The following is a 25,637-nucleotide window of genomic DNA, read 5'->3' on the forward strand; positions in this document are numbered from 1 at the left end:
ACTCCTAAAAATGTCGAGTTTTTTTGTGTTTGAAATTGTACGTTCTCATGAATATTGATGACGGCCTAATCCCCATTTAGTTTTACATTTCGGAATAGTCAGCGTAAACTTTAATGGGGCAGACTGCCTTTAATCGAAATTTCTAAAGAAAAAGTACGCCGACGCGGGAAATAAATGAATTAGAGAAGTACTGTCGGCTGCTGGTTATCAAAGAAACCACTTTACAAGCGTCACCTTTCTTTAGTGAACAAATAACATACGGTAACAGAATATCATGGAGGGGCACAGTGTTTCTTTAACTGTTTTTGAAAAGCTCGGTGAGTTCTTCTGAAGACCTTAATAAGGCTTTGGCCACTCTTTTGTTGTTCACAGAAAATCAACTCATTCTAATTGAAGCGGGAGCTGAAAGCGAGCTAATGTTCAAAGAAACCCACCGCCAGACACGAAATTACATTTTTTCCTTTACGGAGTAGCTCATCAAAGGCAGATTTTACAAGGACTTTCCCAATAGTTCACTAAAGTCATCGACACCAGCACCGTTCCTGACAAAAGAACCGGCGGTCAATTCAGTTCCAACTCACCAAATAATGCACTTTTCAAGAAGTTTTTTTTGTTTTGGTTTTTTTTCCGCTTGTGTTTGAGAAGTGAAAACTTCAAGGAACATAATTTTACACTGAGGCAGGCAATTTCCATGATAATAATAAGATCTCGTTACCATGAGCAAGAAAGGCCCAACCAACCGTTCGAAATAATTAGAAATTGTTCGGGATTAACATCAGTATTTGCTAAACGTAAAAATAAAGTCATGCCTTCGGAAAAGATCACATGAACATTATTAATTCATTCTGTACACCGCCTGCACAGTTTCGGGCTGTTCTCCTATTGTTCCATTAACTGAACTGATAACAGAACTATACTTTGTGTTTTACTATTTGGAATAATCATGTTCTCAGCCAGGATTGTACTGCACTGTATCTAAACCTTGGGTTGTATTGCGCTGTTTGAATCATACTTAGAAGATATGCATTTTTAAAATCCTGTTTTTTAACTAGCATTAAGGAAACAAAACATCCTGCTAATTTGGCCGGTGAAACACAATCGAGTTTACTGCTGGAGCAATACCAGTGATTTACCGATTGTTTTTCTTGTATGAAGTCTCTGTTTAAGATGCGCTGATCAAGCCTGTGTTAAGTATTATGGTATCAAGTAGCAGTAACCTTTGTAATAAGAGTATTTGTCTAATCCGAAATTGCAGGCGAATTTTCTTACAGCCGAGACTGAAACCTTAGTTTGGGGCAGGGGTGTGTGTGTGTGTGTGTGTGTGTGAGAGAGAGATGTGTGTTGTTGCATCAAAAGTAAAAGTCAAAGATTGCGGAAGATCTGATACAGACAAAACTAAAAATGGGGGATAATGTGGTATCGGAGCGGAACGGCCGGCCGATTGTAGCGGCCACACTTGGTTTAACTTGTTTTAGACAGGAATGGGAATCATATCTGGGATTGTGTAACTGTCTCTGTGGAAAAGGGGGGAATTGAAATCCCAGTGATCATCACCTACAGTCGCATTTAAATCCTTCAAAGAGCCCAGATGTAAAATTCACAAGAGACTGTTTCAGTCTCGATCGCGACTAAATCCCTTCATCAACTCCTCATTCACCAGGTGAAGGACGGGAAAGTTTTCAAACTGCAGTCCTCTGTTCTGTTTAGCCCTTTCAGAGAGTTTGGGAAAATCTGCTGCTGACTGTGGGCGGTCAGGAATAAACAGGTAAGAACAGAAAAGATGACGACTATTAACTGTAAATAATTCCAGGCGGTGAATGAATGAAATATAGGAATTTGGGAATGATTTAGGATTTTCCAGTGCAACATTATGCTTACGATGCAGTTGGAAGTTTGAATAATTAGCGCCAATTTTGTGGGTGAAATGATGCCTGTGTTTTGATGGCTGGCATCGCAGCTTTTGTAAAATAAAATTCTTATTTTGGTTCAGACATATTTGACATGAAACATGGATGTCGCTTTCGCTGCACGGTTATATCTGATGTTAAAAACCCTGCCAATGAAACTTGTGTAGCTTGTTTGATTTGTGCTTGTCCCTTAAAGTCTGCTTTTGCATGGATTAAGGTGACAGGCTCGACCAAAGGGTACAGAGCTGTCCTGGAAAACTAGACACAAACTAAAAATATCAGCAAATAAATGTAATTCGTGGGGACGTCGATAACAGTTGGCGGCGGCTCGGATGAGCTGGTGGTGATCGTAACAGAAAGTCTTCATTCATTAAATTCGGACTAAAAGTTCTGGTCCTAACCAGAAGTGTCTGTAAAATTATTTCTGCCTTCTCGTAATCAAATTAATAGTCTACGCTTTAATCAAAATTTTAAAAAGATACTGTCCTCATGAGTCTTCGGAGGATGTTAATGTGTGACATGGTCTCAGAATGCGCGAGAAATAATCACCGATGGGGTTCACATTAAAGAGATTTTAAATGATTTGCGTCCTGAGTTGAAAGTATTGTTCTACAATGTTACAAAGTGTATGGGCGGCAGGCGCTTTAGGGTTACTGCAATCACTTCACAGGAAAATCATTTCAAAGTTACACCTTTACAGAAAACCCCAAATCTTTGGTGCCGATTAAACTCGGGAGTAACAGAGTAATCATTTGGAATGTGCGCACGGAGTTACTCCGAACAGCTGCAATCTCGAGTTGATGTGATTGGTGTAGGATAAGGAATGTATCCTATCAGATTGTTTTAGGAAAAAATCTCCAACAGAAAAGTCTTTTCAGCATTCCTGTGACAGCGCTAAACAACATCAAGATTCACACTTTAAAACTTAGCTTGATGCTTGGTCCATTTCCTGGTTGACAGCTGCAGGGTTTGAGAATGAAAGACATCGAGTTCATTTAGAGACGATTATAAAGAGGGAACATCAGCCACTGATCAAGCTGTCCAGTTCAGCTTCGAATATTTATTAGCTCATTACAAACAAAAACACAGAATCCGTTTAATTGCTTTAAAGATGTCGTTGTCAGTGCGATATTAATAAATTGCTGCAACAGGCAGAGACTGGCAGATATTAAAACATTAGAAAGAGAGTCAGTCGCTGCAGATATTCTCGCTGTGAGCTCACTTGCACATGAGGAAACTGCAGGACTTGGAGGAGTAATCCAGCCAGGTCCCACTGGAAAACGAACGTCAGGGTTTGGGTGGGATTTTGAACAAAGATTTGTATTTTCGATTTTGAGTTTGTGACCCTCCCGGCCCAAGTTTCTGAACTAATGGGGGTCACTGTCGGGAGGAGTTCTCGGTAAAACTGCTGTGCAGTCCTTGCCCACGGGAGATGCTTCATTGGCATCTTTTCAGACTCGAGCATGCTCTGGACATCCAGCTTTTATCGACCAGAATGGAAATGCTGACGTGGAATCGTTAAAACTTAAGAGTAGTTTAGTTGAAATGAAGGAACACTTTTATTTCTGCATTAAATAGTTTCAATTGGAAGTGAATTATGTCCCAATACAAATCACTTTGCTGTAGCTGTTCATGTTGAAAACAAATTGTGTAAATAACTCCGTGTAGAAAGCGCAACTCTGTATCAACATCAAAAAGGTAAAACAACAAATTCTGTCCACATGAAATGCTTCAAAGTTCACTTTTTATTCAAGATTCAGAGATGGTCCTGGAATAAATAAACAGAAATATTTCTTCCTTCAAGCAGCAGCTTCAGCTGACGGCGGATTGGTGCAGAGAAAATTACTGAAAATGATTCCGATCTTCTAAAGAACTGCTTTTGCTTTCGGAAGACAAACAACAAGCATTTTCGAGCCAAACAAAAACGTTTTAGCAAAATTCCTGAAGCTCAAACAAGCAACTCGCGCTGTCCAGGGTCATCAATACACAATGTAGAAAACACCAGACTATGAACCGACTGCACCAGCCGGTGCGAGGTTATCAGCCCTTTTCTGAGTTTAAACTAAATCTAACTTCAGATAATATCATTTACAACATGGCCGCCCAGTAAAAGCCAACTATTTATATTTTAAAAATCGGACTTTTTTTTAGCTCCAATGGAACTTTGAAATATTCAATGGAAATAAACCTAGATAATGAAAATGCAGCGACTAGCAAGCTCAAACATCCCGAACTTTAGAGATTGTTTCTTGTAGAGGTTTATCCTTTTCTCAACTGATAGTGATTTTGGAAAAGCCGCTCAACCCGTTCCCCCGCCCGGGTTACAGTCTCTGAAAACTGATCCAATGTCCATTTCAGGCAGATCAGTCCCATCATCAGAAAGTCGAGTCAGTGTTAATAAGAAACAATTAGGAACAGTCCTGCTCCATTCGCAGCGATTTGGTGTTGTTTTTCTCATCCTCCTCTAAGAGAGAATGCTTCCCAAATGTAACTGATAAAATATTAAATGTCACTGTTACAAATAAACAATTACACGCGGCTTTCTTTTTTTTTACAAAATACAATTTCATAAAAACGACATAATAATGCAGCCATATACACGGACTCGCGGCCTTGGGACGATTAAATGCTCTGAACAGAAAACATTACAACAGTTTACGATCTACATAAAACATGATATCATTCAAATCCATCAGAGACTTTATTAAAATGAGAGTGAAGGTGTGTTCTAAACGATGGGAGATCTCCTGTGTATCTCTCTCACTGAAGGAGACACTTATCTTCTTTCTTGACAATTTTCCCTTTATTTTGTTCGAGCGTTCGTTCCAAATGTTCATCTTCTTCCTCCGCCCTAGAACACACAGATAGGCTTCATCAGGAATTCAGACACTCAGAGTTTTACAGTTTACAATTAATCAACACAACCTTCAAAAACTAACTAGATTGGGCAGGATTACATACTGAGCACTATTCAACCAGGAAAGTTTGAAGATAGCGTGCAGCTGAAAGAACTGGTTTTCATGTTGACAAAGTTACTTTTCTTTCAATTTAGTAACTTACTGTTTTTCCTGTGCATCTAAATCTCGGACAAGTGCGTCTCGTTTGTTGACCAGAATAACTAGCTCATCCAGCAAGAGCTGCTCACGTCTTTTTTGAGCTTCTGTTTTCTGCCAGTCTGAAAACACAACAGGAATCAGTTACTCTCCATGTCTGTTAGTCCTGCTCCCAGTTCCAGACCCTAACCTGGTTGTGAAGGTGGCTACGTTAGCGGGTCACCAAGTGAAAACTAAAGATGCCAACACCAAAAGTACAGACACTGACAGACTGGCGCTGGAAACCGGGTCAGGGTTCTTTCAGATTTAGTTGTTTATTTGGTGTCATCCTCAATTTTTAACCCCCATCCTTTTTACCCAAACCCCGGCTCCAGGGTGAAGGGAGTGACGGGCATTTTGACTTTATTTGTGATTCCGGGCACTACACACCAACGAATTTCAGCTGCTTGTGATTTTTGGGGGGATGGAGAGGGGAAGATGCGGTAGAGAGAGGTGAAGGGTTGGGGGAGTGAGGGGAGGGGTTGGGGGAGTGAGGGGAGGGGTAGGGGGAGTGAGGGAGTGAGGGGTAGGGAGAGTGAGGTGAGGGGTAGGAGGAGTGAGGTGAGGGATAGGGAGAGTGAGGTGAGGGGCAGGGAGAGTGAGGTGAGGGGTGGGGGAGTGAGGGGTAGGGAGAGTGAGGTGAGGGGAGGGGGAGTGAGGGGTGGGGGAGTGAGGGGTGGGGGAGTGAGGGGTAGGGAGAGTGAGGTGAGGGATAGGGAGAGTGAGGGGAGGGGTAGGGAGAGTGAGGGGAGGGGTAAGAAAGGTGGATGAGGGAGGGAGGGAGAACGCTCATGGGATGCAATATTGAGGCCAATCCACAGATTACACCCCTGCTATCCCTTCAAAATAGTAAAACTCCACCAAAGCCACTTCCCAAAGAGGGTCAGGGTTGAAGAGATAATCGCAGGTGAATTTCAGGAACTCTTCACAAAGTTTGGGTCAACACACACTTTATTGGAATCGGCTAAACTTTAGCAGCGATCACAGGGGCGAGGGGGAGCTTCTGAATACAATCCGAAATAACTATGGATACTGGATTTCAGAAACGGACAAAAACAGAAGTTGCTGGAAAAGCTCAGCAGATCTGGCAGCATCTGTGGAGAGAAATCCGAGTGAATGTTTCATATCCTGAGGACTGTCCAGCAACTTCTGTTTTTGGTTGTGTTTCTGGGAAGGCTCTGAAAGTGGAGTCAAGGAGCCGCTGAGATTCGAGTTAATAAAGAGAATGCATCTCCAGGTGCCGCTTCCAAGGGATTCCGATGGTCACTGATGTAACTGCCCTTTCTCAACACAAAGGTTACAGCTCCCAAAGGCAGAGTGAGACATACAGAAAGATATGCAGTGAGGGAGGGAGAGGGAGGGAGAGGGAGGGAGAGGGAGGGAGAGGGAGAGGGAGAGAGGGCAGGGCAGGGGAGGGGAGGGCAGGGCAGGGGAGGGGAGGGGAGGGGAGGGGAGGGGAGGGGAGGGGAGGGGAGGGGAGGGGAGGGGAGGGCAGGGCAGGGGAGGGCAGGAGAGGGCAGGGGAGGGGAGGGCAGGGCAAGGGAGGGGAGGGCAGGGCAAGGGAGGGGAGGGCAGGGCAGGGGAGGGCAAGGGAGGGGAGGGCAGGGCAGGGGAGGGCAGGGGAGGGGAGGGCAGGGCAGGGGAGGGCACGGGAGGGGAGGGCAGGGCAGGGGAGGGCAAGGGAGGGGAGGGCAGGGCAGGGGAGGGCAAGGGAGGGGAGGGCAGGGCAGGGGAGGGCAGCGGAGGGGAGGGGAGGGCAGCGGAGGGGAGGGGAGGGCAGGGGAGGGCAAGGGAGGGGAGGGGAGGGCAGGGGAGGGGAGGGCAAGGGAGGGGAGGGGAGGGCAGGGGAGGGCAGGGCAGGGTAGGGCAGGGCAGGGGAGGGCAGGGGAGGGCAGCGGAGGGGAGGGGAGGGCAGGGGAGGGGAGGGGAGGGGAGGGGAGGGGAGGGGAGGGCAGGGGAGGGGAGGGCAGGGGAGGGCAGGGGAGGGGAGGGGAGGGGAGGGGAGGGGAGGGGAGGGGAGGGGAGGGGAGGGGAGGGCAGGGCAGGGCAGGGGAGGGGAGGGGAGGGGAGGGGAGGGGAGGGCAGGGGAGGGCAGGGGAGGGCAGGGGAGGGGAGGGGAGGGCAGGGCAGGGGAGGGGAGGGGAGGGGAGGGGAGGGGAGGGGAGGGGAGGGCAGGGGAGGGGAGGGCAGGGGAGGGGGAGGAGGGGAGGGGAGGGGAGGGGGAGGAGGGGAGGGGAGGGGGAGGAGGGGAGGGGAGGGCAGGGGAGGGGAGGGGGGAGGGGGGAGGTGGAGGGGGAGGGGGAGGGGGGGGAGGGGGGAGGGGGAGGGGAAGGGGAGGGGAGAGGGAGGGGGAGGGGGAGGGGAGAGGGAGGGGGAGGGGGAGGGGAAGGGGAGGGGAGAGGGAGAGGGAGGGGGAGAGGGAGAGGGAGAGGGAGAGGGAGGGGGAGGGGGAGAGGGAGGGGGAGGGGAGGGGGAGAGGGAAAGGGAGAGGGCGAGGGAAAGGGAGAGGGAGAGGGAGAGGAGGGAGAGGGAGAGGAGGGAGAGGGAGAGGAGGGAGGAGGGAGAGGAGGGAGGAGGGGAGGTGGGGGAGGAGGGAGAGGAGGGAGAGGAGGGAGAGGAGGGAGGAGGGAGAGGAGGGAGGAGGGAGAGGAGGGAGGAGGGGAGGTGGGGGAGGAGGGAGAGGAGGGAGAGGAGGGAGAAGGGGGAGGGAGAGGAGGGAGAAGGGGGAGGGAGAGGAGGGAGGAGGGAGGAGGGAGAGGAGGGAGGAGGGAGGAGGGAGAGGAGGGAGGAGGGAGAGGAGGGAGGAGGGAGAGGAGGGAGGAGGGAGAGGAGGGAGGAGGGAGAGGAGGGAGGGAGAGGAGGGAGGAGGGAGGAGGGAGAGGAGGGAGGGAGAGGAGGGAGGAGGGGGAGGAGGGAGCGGGATATTTGGGAGAGGGATAGGCTGTAAAAGAGGGAGTGAAGGAGGGAGCGATGCTGGCGGAAGAGTGTGGTTGGAGCTGTCACTCTGCGGCAGGGACCGCCCATCTCATTAGGAAAGTAAATACTGGGGGTGGGGTTGGGGTGAGGGGGGGAGAGGGGGGAGCTGCAGACCAGCTTCACATGGAAAGACACAAAAGTAACGAAACAAACCCCCTCTCGACTTCCCAAACAGAGTGTGCAATCTCTTCGCATTTAGTGCTCAGCAGTGCCCTAGGCTCTGAGTTAAACTCACACGGCTGCTGCATTCAGATAAATCCAACAATCCCCATCACCGTTACCATGTCAATCCTCACAGGCAACACAAGAATGCGCCATTACAAACAACAGCAAGCTCCCCCAGCACAGGCAGAATACACAGGAGACAACAAACCCGCTCAGCAGCTCTCTGCGAGCTGGCCTGTCCTGCGGGACTCATGCTTTTCACTGGATTTACAAGTTGAGAATTTAGATACATCTGCCCACAAAGGTGACAGCCGAGTCACTCCGAGCTTGGAGCCAGGCAGCATTCTGGCCAGATCGACTCACTTAGAAATACTCAACACTTGAACGTGGCTAAATGAAAGATTGTCTCATGCACGGACAATCTAAGGCCCAAATGAAGAAAGGGGAGACAGAGATTCAATCCCAGCTTGGGGTGGGGAGGGGAAATACATCTGCAATGTTCCTGTGGCACAGCGGTAGTGCCGTTCCTGTGGACTAGGAGGCCTGGGATTAAACCCTACTTGCTCCATAGGTCTATATCTCTGAACAGGTTGATTAGAGTTTTTTTTCAAATATATCAGGCGGGTATCAGCAAGGGACTGTCCAAAAATCCACCTCATTCACTATCGCCCTGAGGTAAGGAAACCTATCATCAGACCAAAAATACATGGTCTCTGGGAAACAACCCGAAAGCCGCCTCGGTTCAGAGGGATCGCCAATAAACGTTGGCGTTATCATTGGTACCTGCATCCAGTGAAATAGTCAAATAATATTTAATAAACTTTAACTCGCAGTCACCTGTTGAACTGTTGTTTTCTTCCGATCAAAGGTCGGACAGATTCGGCCTGTCCCCCCTCAGAAGAAAAAGAGGTGACTTCACTGAAACATAAGATCTTGAGAGATCTTGACAAGGGGGATATAGAGAAGCCGCGAGAATCTAGAAATAGGGGTTGCAGTTTTAAAACCAGGGTTCGTACATTTAAAACAAAGTGGAAGTGATTTGTTTCTCTCTCAAAAGTGCCTTGAAGCGTTGGAAGACTAATCCTGAAGGTGGTGGAACGCTGAAGTCCCTGAAGATGTTTAAGGCAGAGGTGGACAGGGTGTTGTTAATCAAAAGGGGGAAAGGATATCAGGGATAGGCGGAAATGTCGATTTGAGGTGACAATTAGATCAGCCACGATTTAACCGAATGGCAGAGCAGTTAGAGAGCGTGAATGGCCTGTTCTTGATGCTTGGACATCTCTCTGTATGAAAATCTGGAGATGTCGATATTAGGAGGCAAGACAGTAAGAGGTAGGTTACAGAGATCAGGGCTGCCAGCTGTAATCAAATCTATTCCTGGGAATTTCAATACCTGATAGCTCCCATCCTCACCCTGCATTGGTCAGGAAATCCACCATCCCCGTGATGCACTGCCCTCCTACACTGACGGGAAAGTTAAAAAGACTCATTCCCCAATTGTCTGACGTACGGTTGTCAGCCAAAAAGTTGTGTTCATCCCGTCATTTTTATGTCTTGGAAAGTGAAATGTTCAAGGAACACATGACGAAGATAACAGCTTGTATCAATGAGGAGATTTTTCTCCAGGGTTGTACTGAGCAGTGACCTGGAGATTGATCTTTAATTCCAGGAGATATGGTAACAAGAGGAGAGTGACTGTCATCAAGGAGGATGTAGAGAAAACACTCAGACTAACTGGAAAAGGTTAACTCAAAGATAATAAGTTAGCTCAAAGAATTAAATCGTATGTGTAAGTTATAACTTTTTGGATCAGGTGTTTGATACATACGGCAAAAAGGGCTTCTAATAATTAATTAGTACAGAAATAGAAAGTTATAGCCATGAGTGCCCTGAGAGTTTTGAGGATAACTACGGTGTGAAACATAGAATAATGCCACAAAAAGAAGAGAATAAAGATGAATACAGTCAGAGAGTCACAGAGACGTACAGCATGGAAACAGGCCCTTCAGTCCAACCTGTCCATGCCAACCAGATATCCCAACCCAATCTAGTCCCACCTACCAGCACCTGGCCCATATCCCTCCAAACCCTTCCTATTCATATACCCATCCAGGTGCCTTTTAAATGTTGTAATTGTACCAGCCTCCACCACTTCCTGACAGCCCATTCTACACACATACCACCCCCTCTGCATGAAAAAGTTGCCCCTTAGATCTCTTTTAAATCTTTCCCCTCTCACCCTAAATTTATGCCCTCAAGTTCTAGACTCTCCCACCCAGGAAATAGTCTTTGTCTATTTATCCTATCCATGCCACTCATGATTTTATAAACCTCTATAAGATCACCCTCAGCCTCCGATGCTCCAGAGAAAACAGCCTCAGCCTGTTCAGTCTCTCCCTGTAGCTCAGATCCTCCAACCCTTGCAACATCCTTGTAAATCTTTTCTGAACCCTTTCAAGTTTCACAACATCCTTCCGATAGGAAACTTCAAGTTTAATTGTAATATTCTGAATGGAGGAATTGGCTGCTGATGTCGAGGGCTGCATCTTCAGTCATAAAGGCCTACAGCACAGGAAAAAGTCATTCAGTTAATCGAGCCTACACCAGTCTAAAACAACTGCCTCACTATCCTATCTCACTTTCCAGCACTTGACCCATAGCCTTACACCTTCAATGCTGTGATCTAACTGCAACTGAAACCCATTTTCCCAGGTTGGGATACAGGATGGAAGGTTCCCTTTCAGGTGATGACTGCACCAGAGGCAGAATCTGTCACGCACAAAGAGGAGAATTCTGGCAGTTGTTCAGGGTAAAGTTCAGTAGCACCTGAAGCTGAGCAGTTCTGCCCTCACTGAGGCCTAATGTAGTTGGTATTAAACAGTCAATATGAAAGAGAAAGAAAGATTGTCCCTTCCACAGCCTTAGGATGACTGAAGCACTTTACAGTCAATAAGCACCTTTTTTGATAATTCGGTAATACAGCCACTGTTGGTCCAGCAAGTTCCCAGAAACAACATGATCATGACTGCAGCATGTAACAAGATTATGCTTCAGTTATACAGGAAGCTAATGAGACCACTTCTGCAATACTACCTGCAGGTTTGGTCACATTATTTAAGGAAGGAGGTAAATGCGTTGAAAGCAGTTCAGAGAAGGTTTACTGGATTAATATCTGGAATGAATGGACTGTCTAATAAGGAAATGTGGGACAGGCTAAGCATGTATCCATTGGAATTCTGAAATGCATGAGACAACTTGATTGAAACATCTGAGGGGTCTTGACAGGGAAGATGTGGAAAGATGTTTCCTCTTACAGGAGAATCTAGAGCTAGGAGGTCACAGTTAAATAATCAGGATCGCCCGTTTTAAACAGAACTAAAGTGAACATTTCTTTCCTTTCAGAGGGTCGAGTATCTTTGGAATTATCTTTCTACAGAGGTGTTGGAAGCAGATTCATTGAGTCATATAACTCTTTGGTCCAACTCATCTGCATTGACCAGATATCCCAATCTGACTTGCGCCCATTTGCCAGCATTTGCCAGCATTTATCCCTCTAAACCTTTGCTATTCATATGCCCTTCCAGATGCCCCTCAAGTATTGTATGTGTACCTGCCTCCACCAGTTCCTCTGGCAGCTCAGTGTGTGTGAAAAACTTATCTGACAAGTCCTTTTTAAATCTTTCCTGTCTCACCTTAAATCTATGGCCTCTAGTTTTGGACTAGCCCATCCTAGAAAGAAGACCTTGGCTATTCACCCTGATTTAATAATATCCTTCCTATGGAAGGGCGGCCAGAACTGTACAAAGTTCCAATCCACTTTGGCCAGATCCTGCCTTTTTATACTAAAATTGGCCTTTCCCCAATTCAGAAACTTTAGTTTTGGTTCATCTTTGTCCTTTTTCATGATTCTCTATCTTGCTGAGTTATGGGTACTATCATCAAACTGCTCCAATCACTTGTTTAGCTTTGTTCTCTAAAATGAGTTGAGCATCACTCCTTCCCTTGTACGACTTGCTAAACATTGGCTTAAAGCTTTTCTTGGATACATTTTAAGCCTTTCATACTTTGTCCATCCCAGACTTTATTCAGGAGGTTTAAATCCTCTCCTAATATTACCTGCTTATTTTTACACTTCTCTGAAATTTGTCCACACCTTTCCTCCTATGTCTCCCTGACAGTTTGAGGGGTCTAAGATACATTCCCATCAATGTGATTGTCCCCTTTTTGTTTTTGGTACTACCCATATAGCTCAGTTAAGGAACCATCGCAGATAATGCAGTTTGAGTTTAGTCCGGACAAAGGTGAGGTGATGCGTTTTGGAAGGTCAAATACGGGTGGAAATTATACAGTGAACGGCAGAACCCTTAGGAGTATTGATACGCAGAGGGATCTGGGTGTGCAGCTGAAGGTGGCATCACAGGTAGATAAGGTAGTTAAAAAAGGCTGATGGCATGTTTGTCTTCAACTGGAAATGGCAGTGTATAAGCATTCGCATGTTATGCTGCAGCTTTATAAAACTTTAGTTCAGCCATACTTGGAATATTGCATGCAGTTCTGGTCACCACACTATCAGAAGGATATAGATGCTTTGGAGAGGGTACAGAAAAGGTTTGCCAGGATGTTGCTTGGTCTGGAAGATTTTAGTTATGGAGAAAGATTTGTTTTACCAGAATGCAGGAAGTTGAGGAGTGATCTAACAGAAGTTTATAAGATCATGAATGGCATGGATAGAGTGGAAAGTATGAGGCTTTTTCCCAGGGTGGAAGGGTCAATTACCAGCGAACACTGGTTCAAGGTCCGAGGGAGGATGTTTAAAAGAGATGAGGCAAGCTTTTCACATACAGGGCAGTGAGAGCCTGGAATGTGTTGCTGGTGGTGGGGGTGGAAGCAGACACAATAGCAACATTCAAGAAGCACCTGGACAAACACATGAGTAGGAAGGGAACAGAGGGATACGGGTCCTGTAAGTGAACATAGTTTTAGCATGGAAGGGCAAACTGTATCAGCGCAGGCTTGGAGGGCAGAAGGGCCTGTCCTGTGCTGTAATGTTCTTTGATGCCCCTTCTACTGCAGTAATTGACTCTGACATTATTGCGACACTACCTCCTCTTTTATACACAGCAACACCTCATCTCCCTGGAATATTGAGCTACCACTCCTGTCCACACTTAAAATATCTCTGAAAGCATTAATATCATATCCCCATGTTAGTCAACACCGTTGATTCATCTGCCTTACTCATAACACTCCTTGCATTAAAATAAATGCAATTCAGCCTTTCCATATTCCTTTGTACTTTAACCATATAAAAGCTCTGCCATCCAGACTGACTTGATTTTTTTCTATGCTTGTTGTATACCACCACCATATTGTACTTCCTCCTTGCCTCTTACATCATCCCTCTGCCAAAGTAGTTTAAACCACCACTAACCTCAAATGAACCCTCGCCTCTGCTCATCTTTTCCACACAATATTGCTGCCATAGTAAAAACAGCACTTGGTGTTGATATACCAATTAATTCAATTACTTACATTAACCTGCAGAATATTTAGTGATAGTGGAAAATATATTGATGTATTTACACTTAGAAATGTATGTTTTATTAAAATTAACTTGAAGAACATTAGATAAGTGGATAGATTGAGATATTATCACACCCCACAGGGTAAAGACCTGTGACAATTAATTACTCTCATCATACCAAAACTATGATGGTGCAATAAACAAATTAGTAATAAGAACATAAGAACAAGGAGCAGAAAAGACAATTCAGCCCCCCCAAGCCTGCTCTGCCATATAGTACAATCATAGCTGATCTCAGCCTGGCCTCAGCTTCACTTTCCTGTCTGCCACCCATAATGTTTCAACCTATTACTGATTAAAAACCTAAATAAAAAAATAAAATGCAAGAAAATATGAAATAGAAAGCAAAAAGTGCTTCCTTCCTGATACTTCACTTCTTTATTAATTAGTCTCATATTTCTGTCTTTAACGCAACCATTAAACCCTCTCTGCATCTATCCAGGTTGAGCAAACAGGATATTTCAAATACTGAAAACAGAACACTGTCTGAGTCATGTTAGAGCACGGCCAATATGTACAGGTTCCTTTTCAAGAGTTGTATTTTACTAGACCTTTCATGTTGCTTTTCTTCCTGGTTTCATAACGTTCCTGTCTATAAGGCTCTGTGCTAGTTTGTCTCCAGCAAGCCACCAAACCAGAGGTAAATCTCAGCTTTTTGAATATTTCTAATTTAATTTGGACAAGCTGCTGAACTTGAATATTTGCTTTCACAGGCATCAATATATTCAGCATTTCTGAAAGGAATAGTAAGTAAATACTTGCTCTGAACATGTCGACAATGTTGAAGCAATTTCACTTGTTTTATTGAATGTCTTTCATGAACCATCTTAATTTTTAACATAATAGTTGTAAGATCTTTGTGTAAACTTACTCAAAGTATTTTGATGTGATTACTCCAGCGCATTCAAGTTATGGGGTTATAATACATTGAAAGCAGACACACTTTCCATGGACTCCATCCAATCTCATAAATGTAATACATTTCCTAAAATGCTCAAATACAGAACATGCACAGTGCAGCCTGCTGGAGATTCTCAGTATTAAGTCTTCAAGCTAGTATTGTTTCACTGACATGTGTGTTGAGTTTGATTGCAATGGTTGAAGCTCCAGAGCTTACCTTCAAAAATGGGAAGGATTTCAATCTGTCCCCAGCACAGAGAGTGTCACCTGCTGCCACCACTGCATACGTCAGTTTTAGCAGCTGTCATCTGGCTGGGAGACATGACGTAACAGATCTCCAGTTAGCATCATATGACTTAAAATTTGGAAATTCCCCCAAGTGTACAAGGAATGGAGGAATAATAAGAGAGGTTTGTAGACAGGTAAATAGTTAAAATCATTCCTAGCCTGCAACAATACCCCTGTTTTCAACTCAATGTTTTACTTACATGCTGATAATATTTTCTTCAAATACATTCCCTTTCCCCTCTTTTAAACTAACTTATGTTCAGGCACTGATCCACAAAAAAAAGTCTTTCAATACCGTCACATCATGCCTTTAACCTGTAACCCGAGCTAATCACAGAAACAATCAAGTAAGAAATCAGTGAAAAATGGAACAAAGTCATCTTGTCCCTATCCCAAACTCATTATGCTTAAACCTACCACTGACCCATACCTCACCCTATCCCACCGCAAGCTAACTGCCGGTCACCTTGTCTATGCCCAGTACACATAGATACTGGCATGGAAGTGCCACTTGGCAAGCTGCCATACCCTCTGGGTTACTGCCAATATCTCCATCACTGCCAACAGGAAATTGGCAGTGGGCCTTGTGGCAGCAGTGGCAATCTCCTCTAGTCAATACGTGGAGGAAGAGAGTCTGGTAGTGGCCAAAAATAACCATAGTTCAGTACAGCACTCAGTCAGAAGGTTGTGGAATAAATTCCTACTCTGGAAACTTGCATACATCATTCAGACTGACACTTCAGTGCAGTACTGAGGGAGCAATGGTCAGTCAGAGGTACACTGTTCCATATGAGACATTAAACGGAGCCATCACCTATTCTTTCATGCAAATGTAAAATATCTTTTGGCACTATTCTGAAGAGGAGTAATGGAAATCACCTCGATGCCTTGAATAATATTTGTTAAATGCATTATAGATGAATTAGGAGCAGTGTAGTCAATTCAGTCCCTCAAGCCTGTTCCACTATTCAATAAGATGATGGCTGATCTGACTGTAATGTCAAATCCATATTCCTGCCTTTCACTCACTTAATTAACAAGAATCTACCTACCTTTGCCTTAAAAATGTTCAAGGACTGGGAAATGTTGCTGAACAAAAGGACCTAGAGGTGCAAGTGCATAGTTCCTTGGAAGCAGAGTTGCAGGTATACAGGGGGGTGAAGGTGGTGCTTGGCACGCGTACTTCATTGGTCAAAGCACTTAGTATAGGAGTGGGACATCATGTCTTGGCTGTAAAGGACATTGGTGAGGCTACTTTTAGAAAACTGCATACAATTCTGGTCACACATCTATAGGAAGGATATTCTTAGACTTGAGAGAGGGTGCAGAAAAGATGTACAAGGACGTTGCTGGACTGGAGGGATTGAGTTAAGGAGAGGCTAGGTAGGCTAGGATTTCTTTGTCCCCTGGAGCTTAGGAAGATTAACAAGGAAAGGGAGTACACGTTGAATGGCAGAGCTCTAGGAATCACAGAGGATCAATGAGATCTTGGTGTGCATTTCCACAGATCCCTGAAAGCATTAGGACATGTAGATGAGCAATTCATCCCATCATCTCCATGCCGGTCATCAAGATCAGAGTTACTCGAATCGCATTTTCCAGCAGTTGGCCTGCAGCCTTGTATCCAATGACATTTGAAGTGTTCAATTAAATAATTCTTAAATATTGTGAGGGCTCCTCTCTCTCCAGCCCTTTCAGCAGAGAGTTCTAGATATCCATCAGCTTCTGGATGAAAACATTTTCCTCAAATCCCCTCTAAGAATGAACACAGCCATAGAAATGAACACTATATGTTCGTTTTCCTTTTCATATAATTTATGAAACTAAAATGATTATTTCCTTTTCCTTCCGATTTTTATGCATCTCATATATCCTGAATGCAGTGATTTAAACAGGGGTTCAGACCCACAAGCTCTTCGTTTTTTCTGATACGTGAGACAAATCATTGTTCGTATGCTAGTTTTGTTAGTAACCATGAAGGAGTTATTCTGTAAAGGGGATAGGGGAGAAGATCACAGCCAGACTAACCCAGTTCTTATCTGCCATGCACACTTAAAAAAAAGCAAAAAATCATAGAATACCAGGTTATAGTCCAACAGGTTTATTTGGAATTTCAAGCTTTTGGAGCGCTGCTCTTTTGTCAGGGAATGGGATCACAACCACCTGATGAAGGAGCAGTGCTCTGAAAACTAGTACTTCCAAATAAACCTGTTGGACTTTAGCCTGGTATTGTGTGATTTTTAACTTTGTCCACCCCAGTCCAACACCGACATCTCCACATCACACAAAAAAACCAGAAACCTGAAGTAACTGCTAACTTGTTAGCCAATGAATGCTGAGCCCAATTATGTCAACCTCTCTGTTACCCAGATTGAGGTCAGTAAATACTGCCCAGATAGGAATCAAACTTGAGATATTTCTGACCCATGTGACCCACTGTCAAAACACACAGTTCATTTGCACATATCAATATTGATTAGTGGAACAGAATATTTTTTAAAAGAAGAAGTGGTGCACAGAGAGGGATGTGGGAGTTCTATGTGAATCACAGTGAGCATGTTGGTAATACAGCCAAAGGGTAATTGTACATTGTTCTTTATCATAAAGGGTTAGAGTAAGGAGGTCATGTTGAAATTGTAAAAGGCTTTAGTGAGATGATACCTGGAGTGTAAACTATCAGTCATTCTAGCTGAGGAAATATCTACATATCTTAGAGTGGGTGTCATGAAGATTCACCAGATTGCTTCCTGGGAAAACAGTTGTCATGTGTGGAGAGGTTGTGTGCAAGGAACCATTCTTAAGAACTTAGCAGCAGAATAAGCATTGATCAGTGAAATTATTCAAATTCTGAAGGGTTTATTAGGGTAAATGCTGCCAGGAGGTAAGGATATGTGGGAGGCTGGTCTTTATTCTCTGCCAAATGTTTATTTACAAAGGCATACATTAATATTATGCACTTCCAATCCTAACCTGAGTTACAGCCTGTTCCTAGATACATTTTAAAAAACCATGCTCAGACATACCTCAATGACAGGAACCTAGACCTTCTGGCCCAGAGGAAGGGACATTACCACTATGTCACAACAGCCTCGCCTATATATTGGAGTACAAGTGAGTTCTCAATTAATATCCAATGCACAAAATCATTTAACACTCAAACTCACATACAAACTAATAACAGGTATCAAGGGAGGGAGGGAGGGCAGTGTCCCCATCTGTGAGCTAGGAGACTTAGGGTAAAGTCCCACTTGCTCCAGAGGTGTGTAATAACATGTCCATACAAGCTGATTAATAATATCTATACACAATAACAATAGGGATCAAAGGGAGCTCTCTTTAGCATCCTCTGTGCCAAAGGCCCAGGCTCAAATCCAAGCTGCCATAGGGCTTTGCTATAACATGTCCAAACATGTTGATCACTAAAACCAAAAAAAAATTTTAGAATCTAGAGAAGTCTGGAAAATCATAATCAACGCGTCCACTATCTTGCAGTGACCTCTTTTAAAATTCTAGAATGTGAGCTACCAAGTCCAGGGAAATTGACAGCTTTTAGTTCCATCGATTTCTCCAGTATTTTCTTGACAATACTGTAAGCCCACGTGGATGGAGATCAATTAACCAAACTAACTTATTTAAGTCACTGCAAATTAAGTTGTGACTGAAGAAAACAAAAAAAATGTATAATTCTATTATAACCACTCAGATTGTAACAGTACTTCAGAGGAAGTTAGCAGACAAAAACACCTTCATAATGAGGGAAGGGAATGAAATAATGTACAGGCAAATATGTAAATTGTCAGCCACTGGGAAGGCTTGAAGCTTCGCCACTTGGTATACCTGTGCTACACTAAAATCACAGAATCCCTACAGTGTGGAAATAGGCCATTTGGCCCATTGAGTCCATACCAACTCTCCAAAGAGCATCCCATTCAGATCTATCCCCTAACCCTATCCCTGTAACTCTGTATATCCCATGGCTAATTCACCTAACCTACACATCTTTGACTGTGGAAGGAAACCAGAGCACCCACAGGAAAGCCACGCAGACACGGGGAGAATGTGCAAATTCCACATAGACAGTTGCCCGAGGCTGGAATTGTACCTGGGTCCCTGGCGCTGTGAGTGCTAACCACTGAGCCACTATGTCACCCATAACTAAGCTGCACATAATCAAAGGTCTATGGTTATTATGCTCTAATTTACATGATATCATAATCACCATCATCAGTGGTCCCTCACATTCTTTTCCACTCTCAGGGTGAATCTGTACATGTCTGTATAATCCGATGTGGCTTCTGCAGGCTCAGTTAATACTTGGGGCAGGTGGGGGTCATAGAAAGGGGTGGGTGGGATGTTTCCGTGGCAGTGCGCACATTTCACTATTTTCGCCTGGCTTTCACCTTTTCAGGACATGGTCTCAACGCCTTCCTGGATGGTCCTCCTCCACTTTGGATGGTCTCAGGCCAGTGATCCCCAGGTGTCAGGGGAATGCTGTACTTCCCCAGTGGGGCCTTGTGGGTCTCCCTGAAGCGTTTCCTGGGGATTGCCTGCCATTTTGGAGCTGGGAGGAGAGCATCTGCTTGAGAGTCTCATATTGGCCATGTGGACGATGTGCCCAGCACATCGCAGCCAATCAAGGGTGGTCAGTGCCTTGATGCTGGGGATGTTGGCTTAGTCGAGGACGCTGGTATTACTGCTTCTTTCTTCCCAGTGGATTTGCAGGATCTTGCGCAGGCAGCATTGATAAAGTGTGGAACTGGTAAAGCATCGCAGGTCAGACAGCATCAGAGGAGAAGACAAGTTGACATTTCGGGTCAGGACCCTTCATTGATCCAGTGCCTTGAGATGTTACTTGTACAACTATTCTAACAAACATGACACTGAAGAGCATTAGTTTAACCAGGCCTATTCACTTGTATTCCAACTACTCTGTAAAATCTACCCATATACTGAATCACAGGTTTCGATACAGAAAATTTCCATTATTTGATTAAGTTCAGGGACGTTTTTAAGTTTAAACATAGCTTTTGAGCATTTTACTAGTAAAATGAAAAATAAAACAGGGCTGACTCATGTAGAGCATGGACAAAATACTTAGTAATGTTCTACAACACACCTTGAATAATACAATAATAAAAATTCCAACTTTCAATGTGAACAGATTGAGGATGCAACATACTTTTTGTAAGAAATTCACATCATGATCTTATTACTTTACAATGGCCTCTCCTTTGAAAGCCTGTTACAATCATAGACAATTGAATAAATCTACCTGCTAGAAATTGGATATCTAATATTGAGACAGCTTAAAGCTTGATTGCAATGATCCTTAATTATAGGAAAACCAGCCAATATTCACCACCCAAACTTTCAGAGGGGAGATGCAGGCTAGTTACCAAAGTTGCCACCAGAAACATGTCACTAGGCAAGTCAACGCCTTCAGTACTCAAGGGTAGAATGGTTAAAAGACAGAGTATCCAAAGAACATGAAAAGAGTGTAATTACAACTGAATGTTCAGCATAAACCTCACCTGTTGTGTGACAGGTATGAGCTCACAGGCATGAAAAGACCAGCTGATCCATCAAGCCTGGCCCACACAATGATGGCTAGACCATCGTGAATAAACATACCTCTATCTCCATCATTCTTTCCTTGCCACCCACCCCTGTAGACAGTAACTATACCTTAATGAAGTCAGCTTTAATCTGAAAAGAGTAATATGCATAAACTTTATATTTTGCTACTTAGGCAACAGAATAAGAATAGCTGGTGTAATCCATGCAATTTGTTGTTCTATAATGTGAATTGAAGGCTCATTATATAACAATGGACTATGAAAAAACTTAACATTTATCAAAAATTACTTCCTATTGGCATACTTCCCATTAATTTAAAACATCAATTAAAATTTAAAAAGAGAAAGCTTAACATAAATAAGCAGATACAAACTCGATACAAATTCCAAAATAAAATTCCCTCAAAGTAAAATGGAAATGAATTTACACATATGTATCCAAATGATAATTTTTATGTTGATTTTTAATTGACTAAATAAAATATTGTTGACAATATCATAGAATCAAAGTCAATGGTTGACTTTACTATTTTATACTAACTAAAAGTACAAACAACTGGATGCTGTATTTTAGAATTTGTTGTTTCAATGAATTAGGCTGTAAATTTCTGAAAATTAACATTTTGTTGTGAATGATGCACTGGGGATTGCAATCTGGTCTTATCTTCAGTCCCAGTCAACTAGCGTTCCAGAAAGTGTGTGCAGCATCATCAGAGCGTCCATTTGATAGGATTCTACTGCTGGACCTAATCAATCTCTGGAATACTGTGGCTGCACCGTGCAACAAAGCTAAAATAGATTTACAAATGGGGTTTTAGGGGGATAAGCTCCTTCACAGGATTACATATTGATTTTAAATATAAAAAAGCTTATCATATAAACCGTAACTACAAAAATAGTGAACCTATGCATAAATCCTTTTAGAAGAGCTTGCACTTCAAACTACAAACTGAGAATGAATAAAGCAGTGCAAAATCCAGAGTAAGATCCATTTCGTGAGTTAACAATAAAAAACAGAATGTTTTAGAGACTATCCTTAGGCCATGTATAAACAAAACGTGAGCAGTACTCAAGACCAATGATAGGTATTTACTGATGTCCAAAACGGCAAAAACATACATTTGATATTGCTGTGATATAATTATGTAGATAATATTACGTTTTGAACAGAGACAGTTTTCAAATATCCTCCATATACCATGCTAATTTTTTGTGTTAAAATGTTGTCAGTAGATTGCTTTAGATCAGAATACCACATTTAATTTTTATTTCAATCCAGACATAAAACATCATGATCTGACTAGACGCACAATTAAATGAATGCTGCCAGCAAAAACTAGTTGACATTTAAAAAATCTACAAGCTTTCATTTAGGGACTTTATACAAATACTTTAGTTTATAAGGTGGATTCCTTTAATTTATATGGAGCATTTTAATTAGAATTCCCGTGACTTTATTTGCCTTCACTGACCACATCATGGTCTGTACTGCCTCTAAGACAAAGTGGGGAGAAACCAAGATTTAAATGTTGGAAGATATTTGTAATAATCTGACTGACAGTAGATGGAGCAGGTCAGATCTGGACAGTCTTTTAACAACTATTTTATGCTATATACAAAGGACAGGAAACTATTTCCGGGTGAGTTTAAGTTTATTTTTTAAACAAACATATGAATTTAACTTGATTATAAAATGAGAAACATTGAAAATAAAGCTTGACTGAGTAAATCTCTTAGAAACAGGTGCAATCTTTCATATATTGTGTGAAATCTATCTAGCTCCAGTTTAAGCGATTTATATAATTACAAAAAGGGCACGAACTTGAATGCAACAATATATTGCACTCTCTTTCAGAACTAATATGATACAAATGGAAACTTCAGTCAAAATCCTTCACAATAGGATGAGACCTTACTCCAAATTAAGTGCATCCTATGCTGTAATGCAAATTGCAATTGAATCCATTGCAATGAAAGTGATTGGGTATCACATTTAACCTTATTCTATCTACACGTTCCAATATTTGATAGGCCTATTGATCTCATCACAGTGTGCAAGCTGAATGGCAATGTATATTTCAGCATTGGCTGTTCAAATTTCCACCACAGTTTCTTGTTTGCTACAGCACATACAGAATACTGACCATCCAGAGATTACAAAGCATCCACATAACTTTTGAAAAGTGGTCAAGGTGAAACTGTCCACACATAACCAACACGATGGTCAGTGATCCCACTAACAAGTGCTTACATCTTACTGACATCAATAGGACAAAAACAGTTTGATAAAACTGCCTTCCCATACTATCAATGAGCTCTGCACATTTAGCTGAAAGCTGAACTGTCTACTCTACTCTGTCATCAACAGACTGAAAAATCAGCATACTTGTCTGGAAAACATGGATTTGAATGGGACCACTGACTGCACAAGTCTTTTTCACCATCATGTCATCAGTGGTCACTGTACTATTGGCAGAACTGGAAAACCCTTGGGACTGAAACTGGGAAGACTGATCATTTCATTTTTTTTTACACAATGAATGCTATTTATATCGTTCTATGTAAACATTAACCAAGATGATATATTCATGATTCTCAAAGCAGCAGAACACCAAAATTTATTTTAAAGTTCAGCGAAGAAAGGAACAATTTATTTCGCTTCTATTTATTAAATACATTGTCTAAAAATGAGTACAATTCTTTTGGATAAAATTAAAAAGTTTAGCAAAATCAGTAATTCAGATTAATAATTTCCTAAATACATGCTAAGGAATATAATTGTCATTTTGATTATGCAGCTTGAGGCAGGACGATTTGAATTGTTATCCCTTAGGAGATAATAAATTGTGTGCCAATGCATGCACCATCAGTTTTTCTAGGCTAAATCCAGTCAGAGATTTGGATCATGTTGTTTATAGCTCCCTGATGTTAATCTCCAAATTTCAGTCCAATAATACAAGAAATGATGTGGGAGTTTTTACTCTTATCTACGATTACAGAGAATAACTCCTGATTGTTTATTCTGGATGCTTTGAGCTGAATCCGCTGTAAATTCACCACAAATGCAAATTTGTAGCAATAGTAGAGCTTTACTTGTACATGTTTGTTCCCCTACAAATGACATCACGGGAGAAAAGATGCACTGGACAAATCAAAAGTAATTCATTCTCACTTCTCCATCATTGTATAATTTTATACCATTTCTCCAACACTATTCTTTGAACAGATTAACAATTGGCACAACCGATAATTTGTTACTTGCAATAAACACTTTAACAAGTTGGACAATGACCAATTGATTATGCATGCAATTCATTGGGGGGGGGGGAGGGAGGGACTAACTTGCATGAGTTTCTGATCATAATGTTCTGAGAAAATGCACAGTGTGTGATATATATCTTTCCACACCCCAAAAAATTGTTCCTTTTGGGTTTATAAAGAAATTGTTATCATGAATTCACTCTTGGTAACAGCACATTAGCTAGCAAAATGGACGGTGAAATACTGAAATGAACCAATTCCAGAACAAATATATGCCAGTGGCAGAACCTGGGAAATAAATTAGAATTGATTTATAATGGCTCAGACATCTTATCAGGTGAAGTACGACATAATTGTACTCAGTCAAAGCCTAACAAGGTCAATACTGAGCAGTAGAATTAATTGGCATTGATTGTAATTGTTTTATTTTGCAGGCAAAGTCGCAATCAATACCAGGTGGCATTTAACTTGGGAAAGACAAGAACTTGCAGGATTTCTAAACACATTTTTATCCCTGACATAACCACAAGTCCAGAGGGAAAATAACAGGGGCCCATGTGAACATCTAGAATATTACAATTATTCGAAGAGTTCGCTATTACGATTTTCAACAATATTAATTCAAATTTAAATTTTAAATAAAGTGCACACAGTTTCTTTGCAAGTCAGATACTGAGTTTGCCATGAAGAGCATTTCGACAAGGAAAATTTAAGAGTTGTTGACTTATTCAAAATTTTGAAATTAAGAATTTGAAAAGGAAACGGAATAATTTTGAACAATTTGATAAATAACCACTAATCACTCACCTTCTATTGCAAGCATAGCTCGTAATTCTCGATTTAGCAGCTCAAAACGTCTCTCAAGATCATGCTCTTTTTCCCTAGGCAAGTCAAAAAAGTTCATCAATACAGTAATTAACAAATCATTACTGACTAAAAGCAACCTTTAAGATTCATTGATTACTGAAACCTACTATTGTCTTTTCTGAAACCTTTAATCTACTCCAAATAATTGATACACAAACCTTCACTGATCGTATGCTAGTTTATGCAGTTAAAAAGTGCACTGTATTTCATACAGTATGTCATTTGCATTAATGTAAATTCAACGTAACTACTTAGGACAGAATACAATTTCACTAGATAGACTTTAGATTTTTCTTATCTTTAGGTGGGATCTGATTAGTCGTGAAATATGTTGGTTAAAACAAATCAATTTGTACATTCAAACTCACAGGTTGAAACTAGGAGAAGAAAGGCAAACTGGTAGCAAGAATTAGGCATTGCCAAGTCAGTGCTATAAAAACCTGAAACTTCAAGAGTGACTGCTGAGATCAAGTGGGAGGAAATGCAGTGAGTCTTGAGCAGGCAAGATTACAGAATTGACAACTCAGGTTTGAAATAAAGAAAGAAGAAAGTTGAAAGGCACGTTTTAACTTTGTTCAGCATAAGGATAACATCCTTGATAGGAGAACAGGGTTCAATCCTCAGATGAAGATGATTTAGTTAAGAGCTGTTATGGGGACTATGTTATATCTACAATTTGAATTATGGAAATAAATTCCTTGAAGGAATCTTCAGTGATTGAGGAGATTTGAGTGGGATACAGTAAAAAAAATGGATGACGAATAAATCCTGAGTGAATGGAAGAAAGGGTGGAAGACAGCTTGGCAGATAATGCTATTTAAAGAGATACCTGGTCATTATGAATGCAGCTTTAGTGAAAGCATATAAGTTGGTATCTTATTAAAATAGTTAGAGATATCTAAGCCATGGCTGAAGTCTTGAAGTGCAGATTTCCAGATGTGCACAATACAGGCAACAAAATTTCGAACAGAATTTCTGATGTTCAGTATCATTGGCAAAGTCACATTAAACAGAACTTCAA

General features: G+C 42.4%; 1 protein-coding gene across 3 annotated transcripts in view; it reads right to left on the reverse strand.

The window, feature by feature from the left end:
* Positions 1 to 3,637: 3,637 nt before the first annotated feature.
* The window catches only part of ehbp1 (EH domain binding protein 1), a 389,620-nt gene continuing 367,620 nt past the window's right edge, over positions 3,638 to 25,637 (reverse strand). For all 3 annotated transcript variants that reach the window (XM_060831882.1, XM_060831884.1, XM_060831883.1), the window contains 3 exons: positions 24,557 to 24,630; positions 4,968 to 5,082; positions 3,638 to 4,758 (listed from right to left, as the gene is read on the reverse strand). In XM_060831882.1, coding sequence (XP_060687865.1) covers positions 4,668 to 4,758; positions 4,968 to 5,082; positions 24,557 to 24,630 — 280 coding nt within the window. In that variant the 3' untranslated portion in view covers positions 3,638 to 4,667. The remainder of the gene's footprint in view (positions 4,759 to 4,967; positions 5,083 to 24,556; positions 24,631 to 25,637) is intronic.

This window comes from Hemiscyllium ocellatum, chromosome 10, assembly GCF_020745735.1.
Source record: "Hemiscyllium ocellatum isolate sHemOce1 chromosome 10, sHemOce1.pat.X.cur, whole genome shotgun sequence".
Lineage (NCBI taxonomy): Eukaryota > Metazoa > Chordata > Chondrichthyes > Orectolobiformes > Hemiscylliidae > Hemiscyllium > Hemiscyllium ocellatum.